Source organism: Ascaphus truei, chromosome 17 (assembly GCF_040206685.1).
Source record: "Ascaphus truei isolate aAscTru1 chromosome 17, aAscTru1.hap1, whole genome shotgun sequence".
Taxonomy (NCBI): Eukaryota; Metazoa; Chordata; class Amphibia; order Anura; family Ascaphidae; genus Ascaphus; species Ascaphus truei.
In genome coordinates, this window is record NC_134499.1 from 13,172,866 (window position 1) to 13,197,079 (window position 24,214).

At 47.7% G+C, this 24,214-nt stretch overlaps 1 protein-coding gene across 3 annotated transcripts; it reads right to left on the minus strand.

Moving 5' to 3' along the window:
• Nucleotides 1–782: 782 nt before the first annotated feature.
• On the minus strand, nt 783–23,092 carry LOC142467956 (40-kDa huntingtin-associated protein-like). Of its 3 annotated transcripts, none has more exons than XM_075573976.1 (12): nt 22,919–23,088; nt 21,727–21,773; nt 20,864–20,936; nt 18,855–19,014; nt 16,666–16,734; nt 13,255–13,375; nt 12,699–12,791; nt 10,238–10,302; nt 9,121–9,202; nt 5,195–5,241; nt 4,511–4,566; nt 783–1,346 (listed from the first exon to the last, which is right to left on the minus strand). In XM_075573976.1, the coding sequence occupies exons 1-12, from the start codon at nt 22,975–22,977 to the stop codon at nt 1,265–1,267; spliced, it is 954 nt and encodes a 317-aa protein (XP_075430091.1). In that variant the 5' UTR covers nt 22,978–23,088; the 3' UTR covers nt 783–1,264. The 3 variants fall into 3 exon arrangements, with proteins under 3 accessions (XP_075430091.1, XP_075430093.1, XP_075430092.1); XM_075573978.1 differs by having other exon boundaries at nt 22,984–23,085; XM_075573977.1 differs by lacking the exon at nt 12,699–12,791 and having other exon boundaries at nt 22,919–23,092.
• Nucleotides 23,093–24,214: the final 1,122 nt, after the last annotated feature.

Here is a 24,214-nt window from a genome sequence, read left to right on the forward strand (position 1 = left end):
TCCCCATTACTGCTAATGGCTTCTAACTCACTGCAAACTCCAATGGGCGGGCCCCGGCAGTGCGAGGGTCTTTCCTATTGCTGTGGGTTAGGCAGGAAAAGCAGATCAGACCTACAGTATGAAGTAGGGGAGAGGGCAAAACCGTCCCCACCCAACGCTGCTTCATCTTAATTCTGGTTTAAGGGGTCAGTCCCTCCTAGGGCCAAAGTGTACTAATGGCAGTGACATGGTTAAGGGGTCAGTCTCTCCTAGGGCCAAAGTGTACTAATGGCAGTGACATGGTTAAGGGGTCAGTCTCTCCTAGGGGCAAAGCGTACTAATGGCAGTGACAGGGTTGAGGGTTCAGTCCCTCCTAGGGGCAAAGCGTACTAATGGCAGTGACAGGGTTAAGGGTTCAGTCCCTCCTAGGGGCAAAGTGTACTAATGGCAGTGACAGGGTTAAGTGGTCACATCTGGGTGATTGACACCTTTTTAACCCAAATCTGCCACCTACATGTAATAGTTTATCAAAGTAAGTTTGTAGACATGGGGAGCTGAGACTTGGGAGGGGGTTGGATCTCCTCCGGCTGCTCCCTTCTGTCTAACGTCACTGTGCGTTCTACAAGAGTTTGCACAGGCAGAGCCCCCTCTCTCCCCCTATCTTTACTGCCTCCCTGATAAGGACAGGGGGGATAAGGGGAAAGAAAACACTTGGATGACAAACACTCATGTCATTCAGAGGCCTGTAAGAAAGGCAATTTGTAATTATTCTATTATTCTCAAAATATAAAAGTGGCCTAATCTTTGCTATTAACATGGTTCAATTTATTGAGGACGGCTAATTACACTGTTCAATACACAAAAGGTTGTTTTCTGGCCAGCTACGTGGGATTGCACCTTTAATATTTCCAACTAGAACAAAGACGACTATTATACAACACAGCCGGCACCAACACATTTGACCGTTCATTGCAGGAATGCTCCCAGTCCACATACTTCCTTTAAAAGGCGTCATTCGCTTGAACATGTGACAAAGCAATGCATTGCCGGTCCCTCTGGTAACAAAACGGTTAATAGGTGGAAAGAAACATCTTCAAAACAAATGATGTAAAAACCTGAAAGTCACATGTCCGGGAACAATAGCAACTGCCATTATTTCAGCAGTTGGCGTGAGGGCGGCCATGTTTACATGCACCTTTAGGATCATTCATTCAATGTCCCTGTCAGACCAGTAAGAGTGCTTGTGATTGGTGGATCGTCCTCGGGGATGTGACGTTTGGAAGGTTCAGATACCCTGACCCGAAGGAGAAATCATTTCCTGCAGAACTAGGTGTAGCAGGTGGTTCTGTTCAGCTGTCAACAGTGGCCTGCAAAGTAAAACAAAATGGCATTGGATGATGCGTGTGACACTTGTAAAAGTATTAATCAGCGGTGACGTTGGCCCTGCGTTATGTTCTCAGCGTACAGTAAAATGATACCATGATTAGCTCAGACGGTGCTGGGGTGACGCGCACTGCAAAGATTCACAACACACTGCTGGCCACTCTACCATCGGAACACCAACCAAAGCAACACACGTACATATCAGACAAGGTCCAGCTGACCTCAAGGACACCTCTATTTGAACCCTTTGAATGGCCAAAGAAGTATCCTGAATGTGAAAAGGGTCGGGTCGGCGGTCTTGGGGCCTTCAACATACAGGGTATGTCATGCAAGACACGTTCGATCGCACTGACTGCTCCGATAGGCCAGTCAACAAGGAGTGGGTTAGTCTCCTTTCTCTTCCCATGGCCACGTGATCGCTGCACCAAGCAGTCACGTGCTTGAGATCCGGATTCAGACACTCAAAGGATTAAAGCAAATCGATGTGTCCGTTTCTCCTACGGACTAAAAGCCTGGTTTCTGCTTCACATAATCAGCACAAATTTCTTCAGCGTACAGTAGTGTGTCCGCTTTCCCCTCTCTAGTTACGTTCAATGTAAGTATTTTTCTTGCTGCCGCTAAGCCCCTCCCACTTTGTGACATCACTGGGTTTCAAAGGGCCTGATCAGAGAAGCTCACGATCAGACAGCTTCTCTGATACATCGCCTTGAAGTCTTCATGAAAAAACTTCTCTCTGCTTCCCGCTAAGGGAGAACAAGCGAGATGAAACATCAGAGATTGCCATGCAGACACACTACTGCAGGCTTTTGGTCTGTTTAAATAAAAAGAAATAAGGTAAAAAAAAAAAAAAAAACAGGTAGGAATAAATAAATAAATACATAAATTAACTTAGATAATCTTATTTAAATGGCATTACAATGAATTCACTGACACAATATGTTAATTTTTGAGGGGACTGCGCCTTTATTAACCCGCACAAATTAGTATGGAGGTGCAAATTAGTATGGAGGTGCAAATTAATATCGAGGTGCAAATTAGTATGGAGGTGCAAATTAGTATGGAGGTGCTGCTTTAGCAGTGAAATAAGAATGTGCTTCAGCCAGTCAAATATAACTACAAAGATCCTGCTGGGGTATTGTGTAATCGGGAGGAGCGCTGTGTGTGGGGTATTGTGTAATCGGGAGGAGCGCTGCTGTGTGGGGTATTGTGTAATCGGGAGGAGCGCTGCTGTGTGGGGTATTGTGTAATCGGGAGGAGCGCTGCTGTGTGGGGTATTGTGTAATCGGGAGGAGCGCTGCTGTGTGGGGTATTGTGTAATAGGAGTAGCGCTGCTGTGTGGGGTATTGTGTAATCGGGAGGAGCGCTGCTGTGTGGGGTATTGTGTAATAGGAGTAGCGCTGCTGTGTGGGGTATTGTGTAATCGGGAGGAGCGCTGCTGTGTGGGGTATTGTGTAATCGGGAGGAGCGCTGCTGTGTGGGGTATTGTGTAATCGGGAGGAGGGCTACTGTGTGGGGTATTGTGTAATCGGGAGGAGCGCTGTGTGTGGGGTATTGTGTAATCGGGAGGAGCGCTGCTGTGTGGGGTATTGTGTAATCGGGAGGAGCGCTGTGTGTGGGGTATTGTGTAATCGGGAGGAGCGCTGCTGTGTGGGGTATTGTGTAATCGGGAGGAGCGCTGCTGTGTGGGGTATTGTGTAATCGGGAGGAGGGCTACTGTGTGGGGTATTGTGTAATCGGGAGGAGCGCTGTGTGTGGGGTATTGTGTAACCAGGAGGAGCGCTGCTGTGTGGGGTATTGTGTAATAGGAGTAGCGCTGCTGTGTGGGGTATTGTGTAATCGGGAGGAGCGCTGTGTGTGGGGTATTGTGTAACCAGGAGGAGCGCTGCTGTGTGGGGTATTGCGTAATAGGAGTAGCGCTGCTGTGTGGGGTATTGTGTAATCGGGAGGAGCGCTGCTGTGTGGGGTATTGTGTAATCGGGAGGAGCGCTGTGTGTGGGGTATTGTGTAATCGGGAGGAGCGCTGCTGTGTGGGGTATTGTGTAATCGGGAGGAGCGCTGCTGTGTGGGGTATTGTGTAATCGGGAGGAGCGCTGCTGTGTGGGGTATTGTGTAATCGGGAGGAGCGCTGCTGTGTGGGGTATTGTGTAATCGGGAGGAGCGCTGTGTGTGGGGTATTGTGTAATCGGGAGGAGCGCTGCTGTGTGGGGTATTGTGTAATCGGGAGGAGCGCTGCTGTGTGGGGTATTGTGTAATCGGGAGGAGCGTTGCTGTGTGGGGTATTGTGTAATCGGGAGGAGCGCTGCTGTGTGGGGTATTGTGTAATCGGGAGGAGCGCTGCTGTGTGGGGTATTTTGTTGGATATGTTCACATGAGGCGGGTGCAAGTTTTACCCAGAGAGTCACAGAAAGAAAGGTAGAGAAAAAACAATATTCTCTAATTACTACATTTTAATAGAAACCTAAAATATGACGTCTGGTAAGAACCACGTGGCTCCCGTGGCCGCCCATTTCCCTACCCGCTGTATAACCTCAGACCTTATTTGATTGTCGGCTTTATCTCATATTTAGGATTTAGCCTGATGTCGATCCCAAACATTTTACACTTCCCTTCCTGTAATAGCCCCTACCACCTCTGCTGGGAGGGTATCCCATGAATCTACTACCCTTTCTGTACAGAAGTACTCCCTCACATTTCCCCTAAGCCTCTCACGCTCCGAGCATGACCTTCCAGCACTACTCTCTCTCTGAAATATGCTTCACTCCTGCACTTCGTCGTTGTAAAGTTGCCACCATAGCCCCTTCTCTCCTTGTTGCTGTATATATTAATGTCCGTTGGTCTAGTATAGGAGAGGCCAACTAAAGTCCTTAAAGGACACCAACAGGTCAGGTTTTCAGGATATCCCTGCTTCAGCACCGGTGGCTCGATCAGAATGACTGTGCCACCTGTGCTGAAGCAGGGATAGCCTGAAAACCTGACCTGTTTGTGTCCTTTGAGGACTAAAGTTGGGCCACCCCATGTCTAGTAGAAACCCTATAAATGATATCAACAAATCATATCATGGACTGTGTCCAAGTAAAAAAGTACTAGCGCCCGCCATCGGAAACCTCCAATGCTTTCCAGCAGCTCCCTCCCTCCTCATGCAACTCACCAGAGTTCCACCTGCAGGACTTTCAGCGACTCCACATCGTTTTCCTGGCAGGCCATCTGAAATTAAACAAAGAACGTGAGGCCCGAAGCAGAAACCCTCTGCACAGAGGAACACTTCCCAGGACCGATGCCGATATCCCGCAAAGCGGCTTATATTACGTAGTGACGGCAGCGAGACGATCCACATCACCGCCATTTCTAATGTTTTGTCTCCATTGCTTAACCCTAAATACACCATAGTTACATTATTTAACCCTTAGACGTATCTAAAGGAAGTATGACGTGGGAACGGCTATGTGGCAGGGATTAGGCCTCATTTACAATCCAGTTCTATAGAAAATTCACAACAGCGATCATTTTGGAGGGTCAGTATTTTTACATCATAATAATATTTGGTTTTATAATACATAGAATTTTGCAGCCATAGCAACTCCCTGCCCCGTAGAGCTTACAATCTAATTGTGGTGCCTGAGGCACAGGGAGATAACGTGACTTGCCCAAGGTTACAAGGAGCCGACACCGGGAATTGAACCAATGTTTACGCACTTCAAAAGGCAGCGTCATTACCACTGAGCAACGCGTTCAACCTCTCTCTGAGAACGCAACAGGCAATATATACGAGAAAGGAGATTTTACAATGTAAGTGGCACTGAATAGTTATGCAGTTATAGTATATGATACTTACCACAACAGACTGCAGCAGTAAAAACACTTCTTCTGGCAAGTAATTCACTGTATAAAACACAAAGAACAGAACTTGCACTGACCCTGTGTTAATAACTGTAACTGGTGCTAAGCTGCAGTAGCTTCACCATCAGGTACAATAATACCCTTACATAGAAACATGTACATCAGGTACAATAATACCCTTACATAGAAACATGTACATAAGGTACAATAATACCCTTACATAGAAACATGTACATCAGGTACAATAATACCCTTACATAGAAACATTTACATCAGGTACAATAATACCCTTACATAGAAACATGTACATCAGGTACAATAATACCCTTACATAGAAACATGTACATCAGGTACAATAATACCCTTACATAGAAACATGTACATCAGGTACAATACAATACCCTTACATAGAAACATGTACATCAGGTACAATAATACCCTTACATAGAAACATTTACATCAGGTACAATAATACCCTTACATAGAAACATGTACATCAGGTACAATAATACCCTTACATAGAAACATTTACATCAGGTACAATAATACCCTTACATAGAAACATGTACATCAGGTACAATAATACCCTTACATAGAAACATGTACATCAGGTACAATAATACCCTTACATAGAAACATTTACATCAGGTACAATAATACCCTTACATAGAAACATTTACATCAGAAAAATCAAAACTTGCTACCTCACAAAGAAAAACATACTGGACACCTAACAAGCTCCTATTGAACCCCCAAAATAACCACAACATATATATAAGCATATGAGTGTCACAGAGGAGTGCTACTGAACATGGCAATATATATTTAAAACCAGAGACAGAACATAAAACACAGACAGAGTTCAGTGCACATCCAGTGAAACCCATACACGGTACAGTGCCTAAATTTATATGTATAAATATCTATTAAATAAAATGGTCTTTTAGTTTAACATTTTTGGCCAAAATTGTTGTAAGCCCCTGAGCCACTGCACGGCAGACCACAATTTCAGGGGTCCCTAACACTAATATAAATTCTTAATAACCTGTGCAATGCCAGGAAGAATGATTTATAATAAATCTGTCAATATTAGTTGCAAAGTTCTAAGTCTGATTGAAGCTTTTATTCACCTGTACATTACCAGGAAAAGCACTCTGTATTAGATTTGTCACAACCAAACTGCAAGGAAGCAAGTTGGCCAAAAATGTTAAACTAAAAGACCATTTTATTTAATAGATATTTATACATATAAATTTAGGCACTGTACCGTGTATGGGTTTCACTGGATGTGCACTGAGCTCTGTCTGTGTTTTATGTTCTGTCTCTGGTTTTAAATATATATTGCCATGTTCAGTAGCACTCCTCTGTGACACTCATATGCTTATATATATGTTGTGGTTATTTTGGGGGTTCAATAGGAGCTTGTTAGGTGTCCAGTATGTTTTACAATTCTTGTCCAGCTAGTCTTGGCTGATTGGAGGGTGGCAACCTCCTACCTAATTGAAGCTTACCCCCTCCCACATTTAAATGGTTAAAAGCTCACTCCATAGCATCTCCCACTCAGGGGAACTTGCTTGCTTGCAGTTTGGTTGTGACAAATCTAATACAGAGTGCTTTTCCTAGTAATGTACAGGTGAATAAAAGCTTCAATCAGACTTAGAACTTTGCAACTAATATTGACAGATTTATTATAAATCATTCCTCCTGGCATTGCACAGGTTATTAAGAATTTATATTAGTGTTAGGGACCCCTGAAATTGTGGTCTGCCGTGCAGTGGCTCAGGGGCTTACAACAATTTTGGCCAAAAATGTTAAACTAAAAGACCATTTTATTTAATAGATATTTATACATATATATTTAGGCACTGTACAGTGTATGGGTTTCACTGGATGTGCACTGAACTCTGTCTGTGTTTTATGTTCTGTCTCTGGTTTTAAATACCTCACAAAGTAAACTGACCAAAATAAATATAATCACGGCAAATCTTCCCAAAAAGTCTGATAACAAGTTTAACTTAGACTTTTTGGGAAGATTTTCCGTGATTATATTAATATTTGTACAATTACTTTTTTGCAATAAATGTATTTTTTAATTCACTGTATAAATATAATAGACGGTTAAGGTACTGTAAGCACACTGTCCTAATATGTATTTTGAACTATGCGCTTTAAAATGAAATGCTGCATTTCAGGATCTCCCTAAGAATAAGCATGCTGATATATAGAGATATCACAATATCAGCTCCTGCATCATTAATCCGTTGAATGTCCCATGCCGTAGTTAGCACCACATGAAGTCTCACGTCGAGTAAGGTCTACACGTGAGGAGTCCCATGGTATAGTGCAGGGACGGGCCAACTCCAGTCCTCAAGGGCCACAACAGGTCAGGTTTTCAGGATCTCGCTGCTTCAGCACAGGTGGCTCAGTCGTCGCTAAAGCAGAGACATCCTGAAAACCTGACCAGTTGGTGGCCCTTGCGGACTGGAGTTGCCCCCTCCCCCGCCCCCCCTGGTGTAGTGGCTATATCATGGGCATTTTGCTAGTTTACATGGGGAGAATGCGCTGTACGCTCCTGTTGAGCACTGAATGCAATCTGACTGGGCAAAGAACGGGAGAGGATACTCTTCTATCATCAGTGACATCACGATCATGTGATCGCTCCGCCATGTGCCACAGAGGGGCTGGGGCAGGCTGGTGCTGTGGTAAAGGGCTGAGGCTCACACTACCCATCCTAAAGTCTGAGTGTCCTAGATCTCCTTTTATAAGCAGCATGAGAAATGAAGGTCCCAGATACGGCTACCAAATAGCTCTGGGTCACTTCGGCTGGACTACAAATCCCAGAATGCACGAAGAAATGACAGATAGAATGGTTCAATCCCTCCCAACAACCTAACGCTGCTCCGAGGCTTGAGGCCCAGGCATGCCCCGTCTTTAGATGTCTACAAACTCTGAACAAGGAGGTAAAACAAGTACTGGAGTGTGGCCATGTGAACATGAACGTCTTGATTGAGGATACAGTTGTGGGAATGGTGGTGAATACTGGTAGGATGACAAAGGCAAAGATAGAAGTCCTGGGGAGCGGGAGAAGGTGGGGGACTTGGAAATGGTTTGCAGCACATATTCCCAACCAGTCAGGTTTTATGGATATCCTAGCTTCAACACGGGTGGCTCAGTCATTTTGACGGAATCCCTTGTGCTGAAGCAGGGATATCCTTAAATCCTGACCTGTTAGAGGTTCTTGAGGACGGGAGTTGGCAAGTCCTGGTTTAGGGGAACCATAAACCTTCATGGAAGGTCACTACAGTATGCACCCCTATGTCCCTCTCCTCCTGGTGAGATAAGAAGATACCCCTCTTCCTTCTTCCCAGCACACTCCGCAACAAAACGAGCTTCCTCACTTAATACAGCCACTCCGAACACCAGGGATATTACCTCAATGGGGCAGATTCATCAAGCGCCATTACAGGTGAGAGCACCGGATACGGCATCGTCTCCCATCGACGTGTATTAGCGTTAACGCTGGATCAGGCGCGCCAACCAGTACCGGCGCACGATAGATCCGTCCCAATGCGTCCGGACAGTATCTCTCTCATGCTTTCACACATGCAGCGTGAGATACCGTGGGGTGATGTATTAAATGTAAGGAAAGTGCGTGTTTTACACCATTTCAGACTTCGAGGGATTTTCAAACCCAAATACAGGATAAAAATAGTGACCCACAGATACATCTCCTAATCTGCTGTTCCTATTGATACTCCCCAATTCACAAGATCACTTGATACATTAAGATAAAATGTATGCAATTTGTATTCATTTTGCTTCAAATGTGCCCTAATGCATCACCCCTTGTGAGATCTGCATTCAATTTGCCACGAGCTGACAGGGTCAGCAGCTATAACAAGCGGTGTTCACTCGACCTACCATGGCTGTGGCTATCGAATGACTCCCAGTCATACTTCTCCAGCGTCTGCGCGTGTTCAGGAAGCAGCTTCTGTGGGGGAGGCTGAAACGAGACGCCATGGGAACACAAGAACTGCCAGTACTGGGGCAGACCAAATGGTCCATCTCGCCCCACATACTGTCTCCCACTGTCTGCCGCCGCACAGATAACATCACGTAATGCAGGGGTGGCCAACTCCATTCCTCACGGGCCACCAACAGCATATCCCTGCTTCAGCACAGGTGGCTCAGTCACCCATGCTGAAACAGGGATATCCTGAAAACCTGACATGTTGGGGGGGGGGGGGGGGGGGGAAAGGGGTCGGTCTTGAGGACTGAAGTTGGCCATCCCTGACCCAATGCAACCGTCTTCCTCAAAAATAAGCTGGGGTAGTAACACATACGGATGCTGCACACGGTGATCGGCTGCTTCCTCTCCTCCTGTTCTATGGACACTTACACATGCTCATAGTGAGAAGGGAGGCCCTGCCTTTGCATAGTGATTAGAGCCTGCAAAGGACTCCTGCTAGGAAGTGCTTATTAAACACCGAGGGACCAACTGGGCAGGTAATGTGCATCAGGATTTGTTCTGCAGTGTGTGTGTAATAGCTGCAGACAGCACCGTCAATCTACTTACTAATCCTGCCTCAGACGCTCATGGCAATGCGCTTGCTATGCAGGAGTTTGAAGGGATGCACGTGTGTTAATATGTTTACAAATGTGGCAGATCAAAGCCTTTTTGATTGTTTAATCAGGCACCTGGAAGTATTAGAAAAACCCGTTGAGGTTTCCCTTCCATTAGTTCGTCCCTTTTGCAGTTACAGCAAGCAGGGCTTGACCTACGGCGGCCCACGCTTCTCAGGCTTGGTCCTCTGACATTGAGGGAACAGACCAAGGTCGGACGTGCACTGTGCTGTTTTACTGAAAAGTAAAACTTCCGAAGAAACCAGACTGTGACACGTTTACTTTAGAAATGACTAGAATTTGTTAAGGAAGTTAAATACGGAGGGGTGTTTGGTTTTTGTGAGATAAAGGGGACGGCACCGCAAAGTGTGAAAATGAACTGCACAGATTTTAAGATAACAGAATCCTTCCTTACCTGTAACAACATAAGAAGAAGAACTCGTGAGACTTCACACTTTACTATGACGTCCAAAAATGCCCCTGTAAGGAAGGGTATATTTACACTGCGGTCAGAACAGAGGTCAAAAGAAAAAACTGTCTTTCGTAGCATAAACAATGATATATTTAGGGTAACAGATCATGAAGGTTATTCTAGTACTGAGAACACCTCATAAAAAAAACTAATTATCCAGTTCCCTCAACATCTGTTCAACTTCTGCCATACAGATGTTCATCCGCTATTCCAGTTGTTTCCAACAAGTGTTCTGTGGAACGAAACAAAAAAGGTTAGGATCCAGCACTCACAAACAGAGAAGGATGCTGCACTCACATGCTGTCTGCAATCACATGGGTTTATTCAAGGGATCAAGATAACAGGATCCTGAGGCTATTCCCTCCCATTCATAGGGCAACGCGTTTCAAGACCATCTGCGGGCAGATGAAGGACGCATTTACGCGAAACGCGTAACCTATTAGTGGGAGGGAATACACGCATGACCCGGGTATTCTGATCCCTTGAATAAGCCCATGTGGTTGCAGATAGCATGGGAGTGTAACATCGTTCTATTTTTGTGAGCGCTGGTTCCTAACCTTTTGTTTACTTCTCTTTTTTAGATCCTTGAGGAGGATATTAGAGAATTGAAGCACATACAGTAGGTCCCAGGTTGGAGCCTAACTCTGTGACACACATTGGTGAATAATCAATAGTCCTTCTTTACTATGCTCAGTGTAACCCTACATTTCCACAGGCGGTTACTAGGGGAAAATGGAGGATATTTCACTGCTCACGCAAATCCTTTTTTTTGCCATATTTTTGATGCAATTATTTCAATACATTATTAAGAAATGATGACATAGGAAACTTAGATTATACAGACCAACCTCAGAAATAGTATTTTTACATTGGATAAGTGGACCGGAGATCTAAAAAAAAAATCAGCTGTATTTTTAATATTATTGTGTTAGCTGATACTCTCTCTCTTTGTGGAGTAGCTATTGTGTCTGGAGGATTCTATAACTAGGACACTCCACGTTTATGAACTAGTCAGTGATACATTGCGTTCATATAACTATCATCTGAGTGTGTCACGCCTCCCTAGAGGGTATACATCCATGTATTTCCCTAACCCTACTAGGGTCTGCTCTAACGAGATGACCGCCTTTGTGCACATATCCTCTATTTATATGTGTAATTCTTCTATGTTGTGTTTTGTGTCCATCATTATTTTATACCTAATAAAGGTTACATTTTAAATTAATCATATACATTGATATTGAGTTCTGTTCATTGGGGCTCTTTCTTCCTTTCTCTGACAAGTCTATGTTGCCTATTCTAAACCAGTTTGCACGAACACCAACATTTTTTAGATGGATAAGGCTGCACTTACAGTGCCGGTGACGGTGACAGAGACGTTGAGTCAAAACAAATGCATTGCCGCCGTCGCATGCGTTTATAGTAAGTGCGACGAGACGGAGCGACGGCTTGGTCGCGATCGCTGGAAGTCATCTCAATTTGCTTTTTCCAGTGACCTCAGCCTGACATCACCGTCGCCGGCACTATAAGCGTAGCCTAAGATTGAAATACTCGTATTGATTCTTTGTTGGTTGCGAAACCTTTTACTGTTCTAAAACGCATTTAATTATAACTTGCTTTGGACTTTAATGATATTTTAAACCCCAACAGTTATCACTTTCTAAAAATTGCCTTTTTCCTCTCCTAGGTGTTGATCCTCCAAAAGCAGCATGTGTCGGACATTTGTATTGTGCTTGTCAAGGTGTTTGGTCGTAAATTTGGAAGGCTATTAAATACATCGTTATTGATGAAAGATCCCTTAAAAAGGGTAGAGAATACGTTATACAACTGAACTGAGCTACTGTACGTTACTTTATTGCAGCATGTTAGTAATTTGTACAGCATCGCGGGATGCTCCTTTACATATAATAATCTGTAGGCTTAGACAATCAAAAACTAAAGTGATTGGAATTTATATCCCCATGAATCATCCACTTGTACAAAATGTTAATAGAAAATATATATTTATATAAATAAAATAGCTGTTTCAGGATATAATGACCTCAGACTCCACATGATTAGATATTCAATCACTGTTTCATTATCTTAGATAGTTACCGCATCCTACAAGGGCTTATCGTATAAACCGCACTAATGAGGAAAGCTCCCCGCATGTATTTTCTACTTATTCGCTAACAGACATATACACACACACACATATATTTCATCATCTGGAGGGGAGAGAAGGGGAGAGGGAGAGAAAATAAGTAGACACTGACAGGTCTGGACAAACGCCGTGAGAAAGGTTTAGCTGGAGCCTGCGTTCGCAATTGTTATCCACACAGTAGGTATAACTAGCGGTCATAAACTTTATTTAAAACAATACTGTGTTCTACGTTTTGTAATGAAGACCGTCACTCCTTACCTACTGGGAGGCTGTTTCCAGGGGTGTGGATACCTTTCTCCTGAGCTAGAAGCTGCTTCTCCGTGAACACGGCCAAGGCTCCATCATAATCACCTGCAGTCAGGGGTGGGATGGGCATGGAAGATCTGACATCATGAGGTGTCCAGGACAATGGCAGCCGGGTAAAGAGTCTACCACAGACAGGGGCGTAGTACTCATATACAAAGCAGCACGTGCTTCCGATGTCAGCAGTATATAAGCATGTGTGGGTCTGCATGTATCAGCGAGTGTGTATAATGCACATTGCATGGTGTATATCAGTGTCTCTATTCAGAATGTGCACATCAGTGAATTGGAGCCGTGGCGTTGAAGAGCATCAGCTGTCGGTTTTAGGGGGACACCAGCTACGATCTAGGACAACTCACCGCAGCCAACTCGCCGCCGATCACCTGCGGAGGGCAGCTCGCCGTGAAGGTAAACCCCTAACCTTAACCCAATAACCCCTTATGCTAAAACCCCTACCTCCGAGTTCGCAGAGGGGACGGCACAATGATTACTTCCCGTCACGGTTACTCACCGGCCAGGATCTTGCAGGACGCCACGTATCCCAAAGACAGCAAGCACTCAATGGGAACCTGCGTCTGCAGCTCGGCCGCTCTCTGGAAATACACCATGGCTTCGCCCAGCTTGTTCATGTCCTAGGCCGGAGAGCAGGAAGGAAGAGGTTAATGCAGGTCATTCGGACCGCGGCATGTCCAGCTTGGAGGAGAGAAGGGAGAGGCGGGGGATATGATAAGAGACTTTAACATATAGCAGGAGGGAAGCATATTATTTCAGAGAGAAGTGCTAAGTGGAATGTGAGGAAGTACTTCTTTACAGAAAGGGTGGTGGATTCATGGAACAGCCTCCCAGCAGAGGTGGTAGAGACTCAATACAGTAAGGGAATTCAAACCTGCTTCGAATAGGCACAAGGGTATCCTAAATATGAAAGAAAGACAAAGGGATTTGATAGGGTTTCCCATCGGTCAGGAACATGGGAAAACTAGGTGGGACAAGTGGTTTCTATCTGCCGTCAAATTCTATGGGGCCTATTCTAGTCGCTCCGAAGTGGTCATTGCCAAACCGGGCGGTGTGACACGTTCACAAGAAGCGGGATGAAATGTGAGAGAAACCCTTATTCTCTATTGCAAACCGCATCTACTAAACGGTTTCTATAACAAGTGCCAGACGCGCGGATTGTACGCGCGGTAGAAGCGGAGTGACCTGAGCTGGAGCTAACTCCGTCCCCAGTCTGACTGGTGGGTTTTGCTCGCTCAGACAAACCCATTTTTCAGGCTCTGGATGTAACTCGCACAATCCCGATCTCGCCAGCCTGGAGGTGGCGGGAAAGAAATGCACGTTTTCAGAAGCGGTTTGTATAACGGAGCTACGAGAATAGCAGTTTTTTTTTTTGGTTTGTTTTTAAACAAAAAAATGCGCGTTTGGGGTTTTTGACAAACCGATGGGATTGGCTGAGCCGGAGTGAAACTGCTTCTAAAAAAGAATTTTAGACACGCATTGGATATGTGAGAAGGGCTTACAGCATAGCAAAGCGCGCCGATCCCATCGGAAAGGGCTCATTACAAGCGGTGTATCACACTTCGGAGATATGAGAATAGGCCGCATAATGTCTCCACCGCCTTCCACCAACCAACGGTCCCCACGCTACAGCTGAACGGTCCCCACGCTACAAGCTGAACGGTCCCCACGCTACAAGCCGAACGGTCCCCACGCTACAAGCTGAACGGTCCCCACGCCACAAGCTGAACGGTCCCCACGCTACAAGCTGAACGGTCCCCACGCTGCAAGCTGAACAGTCCCCACGCTGCAAGCTGAACGGTCCCCACGCCACAAGCTGAACGGTCCCCACGCCACAAGCTGAACGGTCCCCACGCAGCAAGCTGAACGGTCCCCACGCTGCAAGCTGAACGGTCCCCACGCCACAAGCTGAACGGTCCCCACGCTGCAAGCTGAACGGTCCCCACGCTGCAAGCTGAACGGTCCCCACGCTACAAGCCGAACGGTCCCCACGCTACAAGCTGAACGGTCCCCACGCTGCAAGCTGAACGGTCCCCACACTACAAGCTGAACGGTCCCCACGCTACAAGCTGAACGGTCCCCACGCTACAAGCTGAACGGTCCCCACGCTACAAGCTGAACGGTCCCCACGCTACAAGCTGAACGGTCCCCACGCTACAAGCTGAACGGTCCCCACGCTACAAGCTGAACGGTCCCCACGCTGCACGCTGAACGGTCCCCATGAACGGTCCCACTCTGCAAGCCGAACGGTCCCCACGCTGCAAGCTGACCGGTCCCCACGCTACAAGCTGAACGGTCCCCACGCTGCAAGCTGACCGGTCCCCACGCTGCAAGCTGAACGGTCCCCACGCTACAAGCTGAACGGTCCCCACGCTATACGCTGAACGGTCCCCACGCTACAAGCCGAACGGTCCCCACGCTACAAGCCGAACGGTCCCCACGCTACAAGCCGAACGGTCCCCACGCTACAAGCCGAACGGTCCCCACGCTACAAGCCGAACGGTCCCCACGCTACAAGCCGAACGGTCCCCACGCTACAAGCCGAACGGTCCCCACGCTACAAGCCGAACGGTCCCCACGCTACAAGCCGAACGGTCCCCACGCTACAAGCCGAACGGTCCCCACGCTACAAGCCGAACGGTCCCCACGCTGCAACCTGAACGGTCCCCACGCTACAAGCTGAACGGTCCCCACGCTACAAGCTGAACGGTCCCCACGCTACAAGCTGAACGGTCCCCACGCTACAAGCTGAACGGTCCCCACGCTACAAGCTGAACGGTCCCCACGCTACAAGCTGAACGGTCCCCACGCTACAAGCCGAACGGTCCCCACGCTACAAGCTGAACGGTCCCCACGCTACAAGCTGAACGGTCCCCACGCTACAGCTGAACGGTCCCCACGCTGCAAGCTGAACGGTCCCCACGCTACAAGCTGAACGGTCCCCACGCTACAAGCTGAACGGTCCCCACGCTACAAGCTGAACGGTCCCCACGCTACAAGCTGAACGGTCCCCACGCTACAAGCCGAACGGTCCCCACGCTACAAGCTGAACGGTCCCCACGCTACAAGCCGAACGGTCCCCACGCTACAAGCCGAACGGTCCCCACGCTGCAAGCTGAACGGTCCCCACGCTACAAGCTTAACGGTCCCCACGCTACAAGCTGAACGGTCCCCACGCTACAAGCTGAACGGTCCCCACGCTACAAGCTGAACGGTCCCCACGCTACAAGCTGAACGGTCCCCACGCTGCAAGCTGAACGGTCCCCACGCTGCAAGCTGAACGGTCCCCACGCTACAAGCTGAACGGTCCCCACGCTACAAGCTGAACGGTCCCCACGCTACAGCTGAACGGTCCCCACGCTACAAGCTGAACGGTCCCCACGCTACAAGCTGAACGGTCCCCACGCTACAAGCTGAACGGTCCCCACGCTACAAGCCGAACGGTCCCCACGCTGCAAGCTGAACGGTCCCCACGCTGCAAGCTGAACGGTCCCCACGCTGCAAGCTGAACGGTCCCCACGCTACAAGCCGAACGGTCCCCACGCTACAAGCTGAACGGTCCCCACGCTGCAAGCTAAACGGTCCCCACGCTGCAAGCTGAACGGTCCCCACGCTACAAGCTAAACGGTCCCCAAGCTACAAGCTGAACGGTCCCCACGCTGCAAGCTGAACGGTCCCCACGCCACAAGCTGAACGGTCCCCACGCTACAAGCTGAACGGTCCCCACGCTACAAGCCGAACGGTCCCCACGCTACAAGCTGAACGGTCCCACACTACAAGCCGAACGGTCCCCACGCTACAAGCTGAACGGTCCCCACGCTCCAAGCGAACGGTCCCCACGCTACAAGCTGAACGGTCCCCACGCTACAAGCTGAACGGTCCCCACACTACAAGCTGTACAGTTCCAAACCTTCAGTGCATTCCCGAGCTCCAGGCAAAGACTCGCCGCCATCACCGGTTGGTTCAGTTCAATATAAACCTGCACGATATGAAAGACTAATGTTTAAAGACGCAGTTTAATGTGACAGGAGTATTGTATAACAGCGCATAAAGGGGACGGGAGTATTGTATAACAGCGCATAAAGGGGACAGGAGTACTGTATAACAGCGCATAAAGGGGACAGGAGTATTGTATAACAGCGCATAAAGGGGACAGGAGTATTGTATAACAGCGCATAAAGGGGACAGGAGTATTGTATAACAGCGCATAAAGGTGACAGGAGTATTGTATAACAGCGCATAAAGGGGACAGGAGTACTGTATAACAGCGCATAAAGGGGACAGGAGTACTGTATAACAGCGCATAAAGGGGACAGGAGTACTGTATAACAACGCATAAAGGGGACAGGAGTACTGTATAACAGCGCATAAAGGGGACAGGAGTACTGTATAACAGCGCATAAAGGGGACAGGAGTATTGTATAACAGCGCATAAAGGTGACAGGAGTATTGTATAACAGCGCATAAAGGGGACAGGAGTACTGTATAACAGCGCATAAAGGGGACAGGAGTACTGTATAACAGCGCATAAAGGGGACAGGAGTACTGTATAACAACGCATAAAGGGGACATGAGTACTGTATAACAGCGCATAAAGGGGACAGGAGTATTGTATAACAGCGCATAAAGGTGACAGGAGTATTGTATAACAGCGCATAAAGGGGACAGGAGTATTGTATAACAGCGCATAAAGGGGACAGGAGTACTGTATAACAGCGCATAAAGGGGACAGGAGTACTGTATAACAGCGCATAAAGGGGACAGGAGTACTGTATAACAACGCATAAAGGGGACAGGAGTACTGTATAACAGCGCATAAAGGGGACAGGAGTACTGTATAACAGCGCATAAAGGAGACGGGAGTATTGTATAACAGCGCATAAAGGGGACAGGAGTATTGTATAACAGCGCATAAAGGGGACAGGAGTACTGTATAACAGCGCATAAAGTGGACGGGAGTACTGTATAACAGCGCATAAAGGTGACAGGAGTACTGTATAACAGCGCATAAAGGGGACAGGAGTACTGTATAACAGCGCATAAAGGGGACAGGAGTACTGTATAACAGTGCATAAAGGGGACAGGAGTACTGTATAACAGCGCATAAAGGGGACAGGAGTACTGTATAACAGCGCATAAAGGGGACGGGAGTACTGTATAACAGCGCATAAAGGGGACGGGAGTACTGTATAACAGCGCATAAAGGGGACAGGAGTACTGTATAACAGCGCATAAAGGGGACAGCAGTACTGTATAACAGCGCATAAAGGGGACAGCAGTACTGTATAACAGTGCATAAAGGGGACAGGAGTACTGTATAACAGCGCATAAAGGGGACAGGAGTATTGTATACATGGTGACGTCCAATGTTTTTTTAAAGCCATTTTTTAAACTGTAAATTCATTTAAAAATCAGCTCACTCTGCTCCTAGCATGGAATTACCATTTAACCCTGTCACTGCCATTAGTGCACTTTGCTCCTAGCATGGATTGACCCTTTAAATACTCCACGACCCTTAACAAATTATTTAAAAATATGTATTGGTATCTGAATTTCTTTAAAAAAAAAAAAAAATTAAATCACCCTGATGTGACCCCTTAGCCATGTCACTGCCATTAGTACACTTTACTCCTTGGAGGGACTTACCCCTTAACCATGTCACTGCCATTAGTACACTGTGGTCCTTGGTGGGACTGACCCCATAACCCTGTCACTGCCATTTGTAAGTGCACTGTGCTCCTAGGAGGGACTGGCCCCTTAACCCTGTCACTGCCATTGGTACACTTTGCCCCTAGGAGGTACTGACCTCTTTAACCCTGTCACTGCCATTAGTACACTTTGCTCCTAGGAGGGACTTCTCCCTTAACCCTGTCACTGCCCTTAGTACACTTTGCTCCTAGGAGGGACTTCTCCCTTAACCATGTCAGTGCCATTAGTACTCTTTACCCCTAGGAGGGACTGACACCTTAAACATGTCACTGCAATTAGTACACTTTGCTCCTAGGAGGGACTGACCCTTTAAAAAGAGTGTGACTGTTTTTGGATATACAGCATCTGTGCTGCTCTGATTTCTGCCCTCACGACAGGAGCCTCACTCACCTTGATGGCAAAGCTGAAGCAGTTGATGGCGGCCTGCAGATGCTCCTCAAACCCCGGACACCTCAAGCGCTGAGCCTCCTTCTCCTCTTGCAAGAAGAGACGGGCTGCCTCCGTCAGCGCCATGGCTTCCCCTGGGGCGTTAAACAGCGTCTGCTCACACCTGCAATGAGAGACGTCACGTAGTCACGATCACTCACAAGTAGCCCCGAACTCGGCCCCCACACAGGGCCTACTGCTGCTCTCTCATCCTTAATACTCAGTCTTGATGTTGTTTTAGCCCAAGGGATTAAACGAGTAATCAACCCTAACTTCCATTGTTTTACAGGATTGGATTGGGAGGGTCCTCTATAAATGAAGCCCACTCATTTCAGCTCAGGGGTCTCCGCTGGTTCCCATGATCCTAACTGGTGAAGTTACCGCTATTACTGCATGGCAACTAAAGGGGATTTAAATGGCCGTCCAATAGGAAGCCCCAACTGGTGATGTTCCATGTCACGGTAGGGGTTGCCAGCCTCACATAATAAAGGTAACGCCTAGCTGGCTGCCCCACTACCGTGTGTTATGGCCGCCTGTGTGAGGCTAATTTTGGCCAATATATGTAATGTTTCGTGTAACCCCTTCCAGAAAAGAGCTAATCACTGTCTGATGTCTGGTAGGGGGAAAACTGGATAGACGGGGAACAGGGTATGTAGTAACTGTATATATCTGTAAAAGCACTTTATTCCCTGTAAAATGTATTCTCCCCAGTTTAGCAAGCCAGTACTGTAAATTATGTGTAATCATTTCTCTGCAGGCAGACACAGTAATTCACTTAACTGAGCTGCCTGCATAGAAATGCTGGATCATGACAAAGGGCTGGGAGAGGCTGAGTGCTGGGACAAATGGTGAGCGGGGAAGGGATGAGTATCAGGTCCAGGATGGGGCTCTCAGCGGCGTAGAGCTTTTGTTCCCGCAGACCTGGATGTGCCTTTCCGGTGGAAGATTTGGGGCTGGCCAAAGAGAACCGTTGCCGGGTCTGAGCCCCGTAGGCGCGATCCTCATATGCAGTTTCCAATTCCCCACTTTCCAGTCATCCAAAAGCGGTCCTGAGCACCTAAGACGGCCCCCTTTCCCCATTGGTGCAGCCGCGCGAGCCCTCATATTAATTGGCAGCACTGTCACGATCCGCGCTGTGATTGGTTGGCAGCCCCTGCTCCATGTAAAACATAGGCAACCGAGGTCTATGTAAGGGGACTGTCCGATCAGAGTACGAGACAAGCAGAGATAATCTCTGGAGTCGATCGGAGACTCGGCTGGCGGGTTTTTCAAAAGTGCTCAGTGTGGAATAGCACTGCGCTTGACGGAGAAGCCCACTGAGTGGAGAACATTTTGGAGCTGCTCGGAGACACGGCTGGCAGGAGATTCAAAAGTGCTTTGTGTAAAAGAGCACACACAAGCACTGATCTCAGCGGCGAAGCGCTGGAGAAGCACGGGACGTGAAGCGGACAGGATAAGCCTTCTGAAGTAGGCTCCAGCACCTAGTTGAGGCTAGAGATTGCCCCCCAGACCCCCAGTTGGTGAGTGTATATTGGTACCGTATTATGTACTTTGTGTGCTTGCTGGCTTGCCAGAATAAACTTTAGTTTATTCAATTATTGTGTCCTATCTGGTGATAGTGATCCCGGTGGTAAAAGATGTAAGTACTGGTTCCCCGTGACATTTCAGCTTCCTATTGGCCCGAGATTGGCGGCCATTTTGTTTCCCCTGGAGGGGATTTTAACCCAATAACTTCACTGGTAAGCATTTCGTGAACAGGGGGTCCCCTGACATGAATAGTGGCGTTTCAATCAGGTGGTCTCTGGTTCCCATTCTTTAAAAAATAAATGGGAGGAGTAAAAAAAAAAAAAACACAAATAGGAAGAACGGCTCCATTAAAGTACTGATAGCATGATAAGGGTCGTACCCAATGCAACACTACGTGGGCTATATATGTAGAAGAGAGGGTTGGTGGTGAAACGGCTTTAACTTACCGAGCCATGGCCAAGTTACAGAAGCCGGCATACTGGAGGCAGTCCTGCTGCTTAAGCTCTTTAGCCAACTGACCTGAGGGGGGAGAGAGAGGAAGAGAAAAGGAACAAGGGGGAGAGAGAAAGAGAGAAACAAAGAGACAAGGAACGGGTGAGGAAGAGAGAAATAGTGAGAGAATAATGTATACGTACACGTGTGTATAATAGTTCTTGTATAGCGCTGCTAGTTTTACGCAGCGCTTTACAGAGACATTTTGCAGGCACAGGTCCCTGCCCCGTGGAGCTTACAATCTATGATTTTGGTGCCTGAGGCACAGGGAGATAAAGTGACTTGCCCAAGGTCACAAGGAGCTGACACTGAGATTAGATCCAGGTTCTCCTGCTTCAAACTCAGTGCCAGTAAATATATAACAAGGCATATGGTTGAACCAGCATTGCAAAATGTATCAAATAAATGGATTTGGACAGGACTATATACAACAGATTATATACATTATGCGGGGGCTGTTTTATTAGGCAAACAGGAGGTGTGTCGTGGATTTTTGCAGAGTTATTGGTGCTGTGCAAAGGTGGCGAGCATCTCTGTACACTCTAAGGACAGATCTGCTCAACAATGATAAATCATAAGGCAACCTACATCCGCTCCATCTAAATAGTGCCTTGGAGCTAGCATTGTTTAGTAAATCCAGCCCTCAAAAGTTCTTTCTGCTATATTGTGTCAGTTTATGTTAACACGCACGTCCTCTTTTGTCACCCAATGTTATTGCTCCCCCTCCCGCGTGGTACTGCGCTGCAGAACATGTATGTGCCATACAAATAATAATAATGTAACTGCACATCAAGGATGGATATTTAGGGTCGCTTACCAAACTGCTCACTGGCTTCAGCGACATTTGGCTTCCGTAAAAATCTCCTATGGTTACAGAAGTAAAAAGGTGCGATTGTAAGAGACAGATTCTCAATGATTCGTACACATCTCGCTGCTTTCTAACCAATATACAATATTGGGTATTATACAACCCCGGCTATTACTTCATAATAATAAAATACACGACTTTGCACATGTGAAACACTTCTGCAGAGACACGAAAGGCTGGAGACAGGGAAAGTGACGCCCTGTACATTTAGTAGGGTGGGCAGGGCGGTTATCTGACAGGAACCCATCCAAATGGTTTGGGAAACCAGTGAGGGGGTGAAGGGTGAATTAAAGGGCGGTAGGGAGAAGGGAATTGGAGAGCAGGGAGGGGGCAGGAGGGGGGAAAGGGAATGGGCAGCAGGGGAGTAGGAGAGAGGGCAACAGTGGGAGGGGCAGCAGGAAAAACAGGAAAGGTAATAGGAAAATGAGGGAGGGCAAGAGGGAAATGGGGAGGGGTAGCAGGAATAGGGGTGATAGGGGAGGAGTAACAGGGATAGGAGTAACAGGGTGACAGGGTGAGGGGTGACAGGGGGAGGAGATGGGGAGGGGTAACAAGGGATAGGGATATCAGGGGAGAGGTAACAAGGGGGATGGGGTAACAGGGGAGGGGGGATGGGGTAACAGGGGAGGGGGGATGGGGTAACAGGGGAGGGGGGATAGGGGTAACAAGGGTGATAGGGGTATCAGGGGAGGGGTAACAAGGGTGATAGGGAGAGGAGTAACAGAGATAGTCCTCCCCCTATTAGTTCTACCCTAACAGGGCTATCTCCATTATCACCCCTTTGAGAGGGGTATCAGGGATTAGGGGTCTGCAGGAGAAGGAGAGCAGAGAAAGGGGAGGGGCAGAACGGAAAGGGGAGGGGCAGAACGGAAAGGGGAGGGGCAGAACGGAAAGGGGAGGGGCAGAACGGAAAGGGGAGGGGCAGAACGGAAAGGGGAGGGGCAGAAACATCATGAGAGATGATTAAGAACTAGGGTGTGAAATACAGAGATGATGCGCTGGGGAAAAGCGCAGTAAGTGCAGTGGCAGAAACCATGGTACAGCAGAGAAATGAAGGGGCAATAAGCTCAGGGAGAGGGGATATGAGGGCAAAGCGGATGGGATATTCGCACAATGAGGGAGGGTGTCTGTCCCCTCTCACTTCTTCAGCTTGTTGGACACGGCTTTGTAACGCAGGAGAAAGTCCCCGTCAGTCGCCATCCTCACCCGCCGCACTCCGGTGACAGCTGCTTCACTTCCGACTCGTCACTGAGGCGCCGCCATGTTTTGGCTGGCCACCTCGCTACCGGACCGTCGCGTCTGCGGTCCTACGCTGAGTCGGCCGCCATCTTGTGACTGGCAATGTGTCGGCGCGGAATACCTGTTGCCTGGCAACAGGGCAGACTTCAGGATAATAATATAAATACTTCGTTATGAAGAGGTCCCTGACTGGATAGAGTGATATTAAAGTAAATAAACTGGTGGTATATAAAATGGCGCATGCTGGTTCTTCATTTAACGAACATTTTGCTTGACTGGAAGAAATGTAATGATACTCCAAAGTACAATTAAAAAAGCACATTTGTATTAATAAAATACACACGCCTGTCATTCACAGCAATTAATAGTCATGCAGTACTTGATTTAAATTAGAAGATTTTCGGTCATTTATAACAGGGCGGGAAGAGTATACACCAGGTTTGCCACCACTCCGGGTTTCGGCCGCGTATCTCCGGGCTTCGGGTTTACTTGAAACATCTTCGGGCGGCGGAAGCATCTCCCCTTCTAAAGCCCGTCAACAAAACTGCGTGACTTCAAATGACGCAGCGTGGCCATGACAATGGGATGCTACGTGACATCACAGCATCACGTGACGGCCGTTGCCATGACAATGGGGTGCTACGTAGCGGCACGTTCCCATGACAACGAAGCGCCACGTAGCACCATAAGGCGTCCCGTTATCAGGGAAACGTGACACCGTGACGTCACGCTGTCATGGTAACGTGCGCAATTTGACATCGCGGAGCCATACTGACTGGACCTTGCAGGGGAAGATGATGCCAGGAGATGCTGCCGCCAGTAAGAGACATAAATAAATAAATTAAAAAATGTTGATTGTAAAAGGTCTCCAGGTTCGCCTTCAATAGAAGGTGGCAGCCCTGATATAAACACAGCCCACTGATTAATGGGAGAGTCGAGATAAACATTGTTTGGGCAAAGTTTCGGAGGGGGGGCGGGAACATTCGCATCGCTGTATATCCGGGCTCATAAACGTGCAGACTGTTCTCCTGGGACCAGAACTACAGTGGTGACCTGGGCCCTCGGGTCGTGGAGCGGGAGGAGGATATGCAGGTGGATTGTGGAGCATGGGGATGGGCCCCATCTGTGCAGCACCCTTCAGCGTGGTCCCAGCCAAGGAAGGGGAGCGGCCCGCCAATCACAGAAATTGCGTTCGACT

Coding starts and splice junctions, on each gene's coding strand:
- LOC142467956 (XM_075573976.1), bottom strand. CDS start 22,977: ATGGCGACTGACGGGGACTTTCTCCTGCGTTACAAAGCCGTGTCCAAC. Junction 20,937..21,726: donor TGAAGCCAGTGAGCAGTTTG/GTAAGCGACCCT, acceptor CTCCCCCCTCAG/GTCAGTTGGCTAAAGAGCTT. Junction 19,015..20,863: donor TGTAACTTGGCCATGGCTCG/GTAAGTTAAAGC, acceptor CTCTCATTGCAG/GTGTGAGCAGACGCTGTTTA.